We start from the raw sequence: 10,961 nt of genomic DNA on the forward strand, positions 1-10,961 counted from the left end.
ACGGGGAAAGCAGGTGGTGAGGAACAGCTAACAGCAGATCTGCTGAATGTAGAGAAATAGCGCTGAATAAGCGGGATATAAAAAACAGCTAAACTAGCCCCTAAGACGATTTTACTAAGAATTTCCAGTAAGTGTGCCAGGAGTCTACTGCAGACAAGCACGTGCACTCGCAGTGTGTGTCATATAAGCATGCATGCACCCGAACACATGACAGCCCTATCGTTAAGGCAAACTAACGACTCAATGACAGTTTGCACTCTGATGCCTTCTGGAGTTTTCTTCATACTCACTGTGAATACTTTTACCAGTACTGCCTCTGTAGATTTCCAATTACGTGCAGACGGGTGATAAAAAAAAAACTACCAAAACTATATATCAGCCAAGGAAGGTTTGGCTTGTTCGTCGCAAAGCAATCGTGGAAATCTTGTGATTAACTAGTGAATAACAAGGGAATAATTCTATGAAAGAAACTGTTCGCCTTAGCGCGTCTACGCAGTTTATGAATTGCGCAACAGATATAGTGCAAAAAGAGCCAACCTCTTCCAGGTGAAAATGGAGCGCTCTATTTGCGGATTCGGGGAAGACATGCGCATGCTGCCCGACGGCCACTTCGACGCGGTGCTTCTCACCTATGTCCTTTGCTCTGCGAAAGACGGCCGCAAGCTTCTCAGCGAATGCAAACGTGTTCTTACAAAGGTGAGAAATCCTGAGCTGTAAGTGGTATGACTCATACTGCGGGATTCACTGTTATTTCTTTATGATGGTCTTCTCCACTTACTGTCAGATATAACTTCTTTGTACAGGACTTCCTGCTTGCACGAGCGATATAAATGCCCTCTAGAAAACAAAAAAGAGTTTCTACGAGGAAAAGCTTTGGCATCCAGATACCAGATCGTTTGGAACACGACGGTAAAGCAACCGAGAGTTCAAAAGCACGGGTTAGAGACTGTTAAATATAGCGAATATTTTCAGTTATAATAATGTTAATTCTTTACTGCCAACAGGAGAGTAGTATTTGGATCAAACACCTGTTATGTCAAGAGAGAGAGAGGAAACTTTAATGCGAGGAAAGGCGAAGAGGTTAGTTAGCCTGGGAAAACGTGATCCTGGCCTTCTATTCCACTCGGGAGAAATGGGAAGAAAAAGAAAGAGAAACGTAGGGTGGAAATGGGACGTGATAATGTCATCAACCCGATATCAGCATAAATGTGAAATAAGCAGGATGCTAACGGTGAAGCCAGTGGCGTGGACGAATCGGACACCCCACAGGCAACTTAATGAAAGCTAAGAAAGGTTTGCAGGGAACCCAAACTGGAAAGCGGCAGTTGAGTATCAGGTAACAGCAGATTTGTCAAAGAACGGAAGCCACACTGTACCGGAAAATCTTGCCACCCTGTAAGCAGTGCCTCACGACCTCGAGAGCATCGAAATTTTCGAGGAGCGCTATCATCGTAATCTACGAGAAAAGAGACGTCAATGATGTGAGGAATTAGAGACCTGGCAGCTTACTGTCGGTTGTTTACGAAGCCTTTACTAAGTTAGCCGCTATAAAAATCAGGACAACCTTAAATGACCAGGCAGGTTTTCCTAAAGGGAACTCGACAGCAGACCACATTCACGCTATCAATCAGGTGATAGAAAAATTCGCAGAATGTAGCCAACCTCTATATATAGCCCTCAGTGACTACGAGAGAGCATTCAACTCGGTGGAAACCTCACCAGTCATGCAGGCATTATGGAATCAGGGTGTAGAAGAGTCTTATCTAAGGGAATTGCAAATTATCTCTAGCGGCTGCGCAGTAAGCTCAGTCCTTCCTCGAGAGAGTTATAAAATGCCAATATGAAGAGTGTCCGGCAATGAGACACGACCTCTCCAGTAGTATTGACTGTGTGCTTACAGGAGACATTCAGAGAGCTGCATTGGAAAGAGTTTGGGGATATAAGCTAATTGAGAACACTTCAGGAACCTCCGATTTTCTGACGACATTGCCTTGCTAAGTAACTCAGGGCATGAATTTCAAAGCAAGATCGTCAGCCTAGAAGCAATGCAGAACGGCGTGCCTAAAATTAAAATAAAAAAAAAAAGTCTCGGAAGAGAATAGCCGTTTACGATGTGCAGCCAGGCGCTGGAAGCGGTAAGGGAATACATCTACTTACGGCAGGGTGTGACCGAAAATCCGCACCACGCAGTAAAATGACTAAAAAACAAAAATGGGGTGGAGTACATATAGCAGGCACGCTCAAAGGGTCAGTAGCAGTTTACCAACATACACTATGAGGTAAATATACAGGGCGTTTCACCTAAGACTTTACACAATTTTTTAAAAATCGGCTTTGTGATTTAGAAGACCGCTTTTATTCGGCGTAGTGTTGTCAGCAGTGAAGCGCATCAGAATACACCTAAGACATGCTAACTAGCACGCTTGTTAACTAACATTGAACAGTTAACTTTCTAACTATTACTGCTAAGTTCATTTATAATTGAGAGGCGTGTAGATCACCGTAAGGAATATCAATATCAGCTTTTAGAATTTCGAAAACGCGATAATCTTCGGCGCGTGGCTGAACAAATTTTAGCTATTTCGACGAGTTCCGTGCACTGGAGAGGTTGATCTGCCTGCAAGCTCCTCGAAAGCGAATGCATTTTGGCGCGATGTAGCCGAAATTTTGGGGGGCCCAGCGCCGAGGGTAACGGTGTTTTCGAATTTCTAGAAACTGATTTGGATATTACTTACGGTCAGCTAAAAGCCTCCCATTAATTAAGACGTCTAACAGTAATAGTTAAAAAGTTAACTTTTCAAGAGTAGTTAAAGAGCCTGCTGGTTATCACGTCTTCGCTATATTCTAATGCACTTCACCCCAGGCAATGCTATGCCGATAACAGCGCTCTTCTAACTCAGCAAGCCTATTTAAATATTGTGTTAAGTCTTAGGTGAAACAACCTGTATAACTGGTGTATGTTACTGGTACTAGCCTATGGAGCAGAAGCGTGGGAACTAACGAGGAGGGCTTATACTTGAAATGAGGACAACGCAGGGAGCTTTGAAAAGGAAAACGATAAGTGTGACGCGAATTTCGGTATGTTGCCCGTGGGCTGTAAATGCTCAAAGTAAAAATTTTGGGTTTTGTTTTGTGGACTATACATAGGCGCGGAGGATGAAGTATTTTCATCTTCAATATCGCCCACTACTAGCAGTTACTGTGAAATGCCCAACGCGATTATTTGCATCGCGTTACGGACAATGTAGTAGGTGCGGATCATTCAGTAGGTGTTGTTGTAAAAACTAAAACAAATCATTTTTAGACAAAACTGAACCCTGTGAAATATACACCTGGTAAGGACTGCATACCGGAACTTTTCTCGCTCCGAATTCTGACATGGTAAACACAGCGATACGAGACATCACAACCAACAATTCGATCAGTATGGAGTGAGTAATAAAAATTTTTTGTCTTTTACGGACAAATTCGCGTGTAAAATATTTGTTTATAATTAGTGCTGTTCATTAAATTTTCAGTTATCAAGTAATTGTAAAACGTTATGAATCCCTGCATCGATAAACGTTACTGTAAAAGTTCAGTGAAAATGTAAAAGGCGGAAGCTACATTGCAGAACCGCAAGAGCAGACAAAAACTTTGAAAGAAAGAAGACACAAATACAGACATCCTGGTCGAAAAAGCAGTGTTCCTGTATTAATGCACCATGTGTATAGCCAAAGGTAATTCGTGAAGTGGTTTCTGGGTCTAAAACTGTGATAGCAGCTCCAGTTACCGCGTGTTGATAACCTTCACCGTTTCTTCTATCTTTGTTGACCTTGACAGCTTTGTTGTTTCATTCTGCTGCTTTCATGTTTTCTGTAGTTTTTAAGAGGCATGGCCACACTTTAAACACAAATCTTTGTTGACCTTGACAGTTTTGTTGGTTCATTCTGCTGCTTTCATGTTTTCTGTAGTTTTTAAGAGGCATGGCCACACTTTAAACGCAAATCTTTGTTGACCTTGACAGCTTTGTTGTTTCACTCTGCTGCTTTCATGTTTTCTGTAGTTTTTAAGAGGCATGGCCACACTTTAAACGCAAATCTTTGTTGACCTTGACAGTTTTGTTGGTTCATTCTGCTGCTTTCATGTTTTCTGTCGTTTTTAAGAGGCATGGCCACAGTTTAAACGCAAAGTTGTTAATTTCCCTGCGTCCTTGCGTGTATGCTCAAACAAATAACGCATAGCCCATTGCAATACATGAGAAATGAAACACTATACAGAAAAATACTCTATCATGTGGTTCTGGTGTTGAGATTAGTTCGCCAGTGCGTCAGTCTGAAATGTTAATAGGAGACACCAAATCAAAACAATGGCCAAACAGGTGCTTGGCGCCTGGCTATTGGTATACGCCGGTCGCCAAGAGAGCTATGCTAGCCTTGACTATAGTTGAAGACGTACTCGCTGTTCCTAATTTGCGGACACAGATCATGACTTTGCCGTCACTGTGTTACTGCATTGCACCACGATAGCAGTTTGATGTATCCCCTGACATCTTACCTTTCTTCCTGTTGCGTCTTTACCTCTTCCAATCTCCCCCTGTGTGGAGGAGCACACGAGGGAATGTTACTTCGGTCGAGTTCTCCACCCTTCTGCATATTAAAGATTTCTCTCTACAGACGTCTATAGAAACTGTAGAAGCGCTAAGATCTACGTTGTGGGTAAAGGCCTATGCAATGCAGGAGTGCTACCCTAGTGACAGCTTGGCCCCGCCGCGGTGGCTGAGTGGTTACGGCGCTCGGCTGCTGACCCGAAAGACGCGGGTTCGATCCCGGCCGCGGCAGCCGAATTTCGATGGAGGTGAAATTCTAGAAGCCGTGTACTGTGCGATGTCAGTGCACGTTAAAGAACCCCAGGTGGTCGAAATTATCCGGAGCCCTTCACTACGGCGTTCCCCATAGCCTCAGTCGCTTTGGGACGTTAAATCCTAATAAACCAATAAATTACACTAGTGACAACTCGTTGAGCACCTTCTGCGGCCAATCCTGACTGGCTTTTGGCCTTGTTTCGTGGCTGCTGTGTTTGCAGGGAGGGCTTCTCCTGTTCACCGAGCATGTTGGGCACCCCAAGGGCAGCATGGCAAGGTTCCTGCAGGATTTATTGGCGCCGTTCACCAGCAGCGTCACCTGCGGCTGCCATATCAACAGGGACAGTGTCGAAGTGGTCAAGGCAGCGGGTTTTTCCGAACTGGAGATGGAGGATAGATTGCTGGACGTGCCTTTTCTGTTTAGTCGCAACATAGCTGGTGTCGCCACGGCTTGAAGTATTTTTAGAGGGATGTGCAGCAACGTAGACCTTGCTGGAATAAACACGACTGTAGTAGAAAAGGAAAGCTGCGCAGGAGCGCTGATTATTCACGATGGGACTTAATACTTTTTCTTTCTCGCGAGAGGCTAAATGCAACTTCGGAGCGTAGCTTTCAAGTGGGATATAACAAAATGCCACTGCTGTTAACGTGCCGGCATGTACGCTGTGTTTGTAAAGCCGAGTAAGGCTTGCGGGAAAACATCGCTTGGATGTCTTAGATCTGTATATCAATAAGTATTTGAAAGGTGTGCTGAAACGGCGTCAGGGACGCCGTATGTTTTATTTTTATTTTATTTATTTATTTACCCTAAAAACCCAGAAGAGGGCATTACATAGGGGGGAATGATTAAAAGAAAGCACACATAAGAAATCAACTCATAACATATGATGGTAAATATACAGAAGGCAGAGTTTGGGTAACATTTGGTTAAGTGCAGTATAACACATTGAAACCGCAAAATTCAACACGTTGAAACAAGTGAGTAATAATTAGGGCAAAATAAGTAACTACAAATACAATGGCGCACAAAAGAGGCTCCGGAGCTGTTCAGCACACAAGAAATGGCAAAGCAAAAAAGGACCGCCAAAAAGTCACGGACACGGTAAATCATCTAGCACTCTATGACGCATTTTCCGTGTTCAGAAATGTTAGTAAAGCTGTTTGAAAAGATGATAATTCAGTATGGCCGACAATTCTGGATGGCAATGAGTTCCATTCATTTATTGACAAAACCAGCGGTGACTTCTGATATTTTAGTGTGCGAGCGAAAATCGGACGTAACTTATGCGCATGATCCAGGCGAGCTGAACAATGAGGTGCAGGAAAGATATGATTTCGGGAGAATGGCGTTTCGCTATAGTATAATGTGTGAAATAATGACAACCGGGTGAACTTTATACGTGTAGCAAGAGGTTGAAGATTCATGGCTTGCTTCATTGCTGATACGCTTTGATGACGTGAGTAGGATGACAGTATGAATCTGACGGCTTTATTTTGTACTGCTTCTAGAGCATTTGTAAGAATCGCGTGGGAGGGGTTCCATATAACAGAAGCGTATTCAATAGATGACCTGATAAGCGTTGTATAAGCGCTGTGCCGTGTTGCAGCGTTCGCAAGGGGTAAACGGCGTTTCAAGAGACCAATTTTTTTAAAGGCTTTATTAGTTATGTATTCAATGTGAGCATCCCAGGTTAAGTTCTGACTGAAAAACACTCCCAGATATTTTATACACGACACGGAGTCAATTACACTATTGTTTAACCGGTAATTATTCTATGATGTTTCTGCTACGCTAGAGAATCTTACGTGCTTAGTTTTACTGACATTAATATCCATCTGCCACGTTGAACACCATTCAGTTAGTTCTGTTAGATCTGATTGTAGAGCTAGTGCATCAGTCGGGGTGGTTATCTGCCTGTATATTACGCAGTCATCTGCGAAAAGCCGTATTGATGAAGTAATATTAGAGGCTATGTCGTTTATATAAATTAGAAAAAGTAATGGCCCTAATACTGAGCCCTGCGGGACACCGGATAATACGCGAGTGGGTTTAGAAATGAGGTTCTCAATTTTGACCGACTGGTAACGATCGGTTAGGAATTGCTCGATCCATGTAGTTGTTTTGTCGCCGAGCTGTAAATTTCGGGTATTTAGCAGTAAGCGTTTCTGGGCAACACGGTCAAAAGCTTTTGTAAAGTCAATGGAAATGGCGTCTGTGAGATGAGAAGTGTAGGGATTGATGAAGGTCAGTCACAAGCTCAAAGAGTTGCGACTGGCATGATCGGTTTTGCCGGAATCCGTGCTGGTTCTCGAGAAGTAAGTTATTTAGGTTCAGATGGTTCATGATGTGGGAAAAGAAGATATGCTCTAGTAGTTTGCAGCAGATACAAGTAAGTGAGATAGGCCTGAAGTTGTTTGGATCGGTGTTACTTCCTGATTTGTGTACGGGAATGATGTGCGCTTGTTTCCAGTCGTCCGGGAGCTGTCCTGTATTCAGAGATTATTGAAATATCAGCGCGAGCAAACCTGATGATTCGTGACATGTTAGTTTCAGAATCTTTGTACTGATCCCATCGGGTCCTGGGGCCTTTTTTAGTTCTAGCTTGTCGATTGCGCGGGCGACGCCATTTGTTGTGATAGTAATAGGTGCAAATTGAAACATAGGTGCAATAAACATAGGTGCAATAGGTGCAATAAACATAGGTGCAATAAACATAGGTGCAAACATAGGTGCAATTGAAACATAGGTGCAATTGAAGTAATAGGTGCAAATTGAGTATGTTGGAGAAATGGGCGGTAAATTATCAGTGGGGAGTTCATTTGTGAACATGTCACTAAAAGATTTGTTGAAAATTTCGGCGCACTCGTCTAACGATAAGGGCGAGCCCTCTCCTGTAGCTAGTGCTGGTGAAATGTTGCTGGTTTTAGGATTTACAGTGAGCCAAAACTTTTTGGGATCACTTTTTAATAGTTTCGGAAGTGTGTCGTTATAGTATTTTTGTTTCTCTTCTTCGAGTTTTCTTTCAGTAAGCGCAGCAATTTCCTTATATTTCATCCAGTCGAGTGGTGCGTTAGTTCTTGAAGCTCTTCTGTATACCCTCTTTTTTCTGTTTAAGTACCTTTTGCATTCGTTAGTGAACCAGGAATCATTTATTCGGTTTGAGATTGTGAATTTGGGAACGCATATCTTCTCAAGTTCTTTTAATTCATCACGAAATAAGCACCAGTTTTCATTCGTAGTACGTTTAGTGAAGTCGTGGCGGAAATCAGCTGGTAATAGAGCTGATAATAATCAGCTGGTAATAGAATAGAGAGCGGAAATCCGGTAATAGAGCGGGTGGACAGCTACCACGTGGTGCTTTCTGCTTCGGGGGTTATCCGGTGATTTGCTTGTAGTTCAAAGGGTTTCTCATCCGGCCCGTTAGCGTTCAGCCCTTGCGAAGATTGTATTCATAGCCATATCCACATGGCAGAAAGGCTGCGTTATCTTTATCACATCAATATGATGACGACATTGCGAAACGCCATTAGTTCATGAGTTGCATGGTAAGAGTTGCATGTTTTCGCGCCCACAAATATTACAGGTGGTGGTTATAACAGGGAGTAAAAATGGACACTAGTCAAATGAAGAAAAAAAATTGGCTGTGGCATAGCTAAGAGTACGGTCGCTAGTTCATTTCTTATCATGCTGCTATTCTTCTAAATAGCCTTGCGCTCGTCGATACCTACACGGAAAAGTTGTCAATACGAGCGCTACCTGCACATTTCCTTATAGCCAACGTGATATCATTCTCTTGTATGATTGTGTTTTGTGTTTCCTGGTGCCTTTTATTTTTTATTGACGCTTTGTTTTGCTATAAAATACCTTCTAAATTTCTACTAGCGCTAAAGGTTACGTTTTCCAGAATTTTTAAAAATTAAAATTATTAAAATGAACGTGTTTCAATCTGAGTGTGTTTGAAATTTTTGTTTCAAACCTGATCCGTTTTAGAATGTGGGTTTCGAATGTATTTCAATCTGCATGCGCTTCCATCTGGAGTGTTTTTGTTCTGTAAGGTGTTGATTTTAGGTCTGTGAGATGAAGTGTGAAATTGAATCCTGTATAACCTGTAATAGCACTACTGCCGAATTGTACATAGGGGGGCCGGGCTTTGTCAAGCCGCAGTTATGCGGCTTGTACCCGACACCCCCTTTTCTCCTTGAGAGAGAAAATAAAGACGATTTGATTTGATTTGAAGCCTGGATATCTCGAAGGGAAAAGCTGCGGCGAGGTGGAGGAGGAGCCGCGCGTGTAGTGAATACGGTGCTGTCTTAGAAGGTTGCTTTGGAAACATGTACTGTGGTGTGCATTCCTTTCGGGTGCGCACCAATATATGAAAGAGAGGCATTTGCTTTCCTTAAAAGCAATTTTCATTCCATTTTATTTTCCTTAAGACCCTTACGGCGCGGTTCAAGGTATTCACCGAGATATGAGAGAGACAGGTGTCGTTTCCTTTTCTTAAACCCAATTTGCTTTTCATTTTACTTCCCTTACGGCGTGGTTCGGGTGTCCACCGAGATAGGACAGTTTCCTGGCGGTGGTGGAAAGAAGGAAGCGAAAACTTTATTTTAACTAATGCTTTTTTGTGCGGTTTGGGGGCATCTTCAGAGACGTCTTGGTTCTACCCCCAGGAGCTTTCTCTGTCGAAGTCGTCCGCCTAAACTTTTTTAATACTCAGAGAGTTTGGGGATCAGAAGACCCCGCTACATGGTCGGTATCCTTAGTCCGGGACACCGCACGACGGGGCCCCGTCTCGTGCCCGCTTTACTAGAGCCCTTTGGGACTCCAGTGTGGAGCGGTTGAGGAGGGTAGTCTCCCATGCCTCTCAGGTGGGGGTGGGGGAAGGGGAAGGTGAGGATTCTTAGTACATGCCCACACCATGTGAAAGATATCGCCGATCTCTCCACAGTGCGGGCAGCGCCCATCTGTGTTCGGATCGAAGTGTTTTGCTATGGCAGGACAGAGAAGAGTTCCTGTCTGCAGGCGCCGCAGAGTTCGCTCCTCCGCCTTACTCAGCCCCTTGGCAGGTGCCGGATAGAGGCAGTGGCTGTCGCAATAATGAATTAGGATTTCGCGAAACCGCAGAAGCGGTTTATGAGCTTCTGAGCCAGGAGAGCTAGGATGAGGAGCCTGGTGTGTGAGCGCTCGGGCGGCCGCATCAGCGGCCTCATTGCCTCGTAGACCCTGGTGGCCAGGAGCCCAGATCACTATTCTGCGAGTTGGATCGGCGGGAGCGTGTCTCAGAATTTGGGAGGCAAGAGGTGATATTTCCCCTGCAAGATGTCTGTTGCTTCTTGTTCTTCCATGGAGAGTGTCTGAGCCTGTTCTGGTTGCGACTGAGAGAAGGAAGAAAAGGAAAAGTGCACGGGCCTGCCAACTGGCTCAAGCCGAGCCACCACCGCTGCCACGTGCAGATAGAAGATAGTTGAAAGATGAAGAGAGATGAAAGAAGAGAGTTGAAAGAGGACAGAGTAAAAGAGAGAGTAAAGATGCGCGTCGCAACAACCGCGTCCGCCGGAACGGACGCTGGCTGAAAAAACATACACGGCCGAAGCCCGGAGGCTGCAAACCGAATCGTCACCACCTCTGTGGGCAAGCGCGCCTTATATACCCCTCCTTTCGAATGCTCACTGCGCACGGCTGCGGCGAAAGGACAAACGGTAGCGAGGAGGAGAAGCGGCGGCGCACATGCGCAGTAGCCTGCGCCGTGCGTGACGTCAGTCCGGGGGATACGGCTCACGCGAAGCGCGGTGTCGACGAGCCTAGTGAAGCTTTCCCCTCCGACCCCGACGATCAGGAACTCGAATTCACTCCCGCTTACTCCTTCAAAGACATTGTTTTACTTTATCAATCTCACAACGGTCTTTATCCCCGCCCGTGTAAAGGTCTCGCAAAGGCGGAGGAGCGGCTTCTGCTTCGCCTGTATACTAATACTTTGAGGTGACTGGCAGTTCTCAAACACTTCGACCCTTCTTTCTCAGGAGGAGAAATTCTAGAGGCCCGTGTACTGTGCAATGTCAGTGCACGTTAAAGAACCCCAGACGGTCGAAATTTCCGGAGCCCTCCACTACGGCATCT

At 44.6% G+C, this 10,961-nt stretch overlaps 1 protein-coding gene across 6 annotated transcripts in view; it reads left to right on the forward strand.

The window, feature by feature from the left end:
• LOC149325535 (thiol S-methyltransferase TMT1B-like) overlaps positions 1-9,628 on the forward strand; it is a 61,214-nt gene extending 51,586 nt beyond the window's left edge. For 5 of the 6 annotated variants that reach the window (XM_089563378.1, XM_089563381.1, XM_089563379.1 and 2 more), the window contains 2 exons: positions 547-696; positions 5,065-9,621. In XM_089563378.1, the coding sequence (XP_089419504.1) occupies positions 547-696; positions 5,065-5,298 (384 nt within the window). In that variant the 3' untranslated portion in view covers positions 5,299-9,621. Of the gene's footprint in view, positions 1-546; positions 697-5,064 lie in introns of all 6 variants that reach the window. The other variant, XM_089563382.1, reaches the window with a different exon arrangement.
• The last annotated feature ends 1,333 nt before the right edge of the window (positions 9,629-10,961 follow it).

This window comes from Amblyomma mixtum, chromosome 10 (genome assembly GCF_055824585.1).
Source record: "Amblyomma mixtum isolate Tamu chromosome 10, ASM5582458v1, whole genome shotgun sequence".
Taxonomy (NCBI): Eukaryota; Metazoa; Arthropoda; class Arachnida; order Ixodida; family Ixodidae; genus Amblyomma; species Amblyomma mixtum.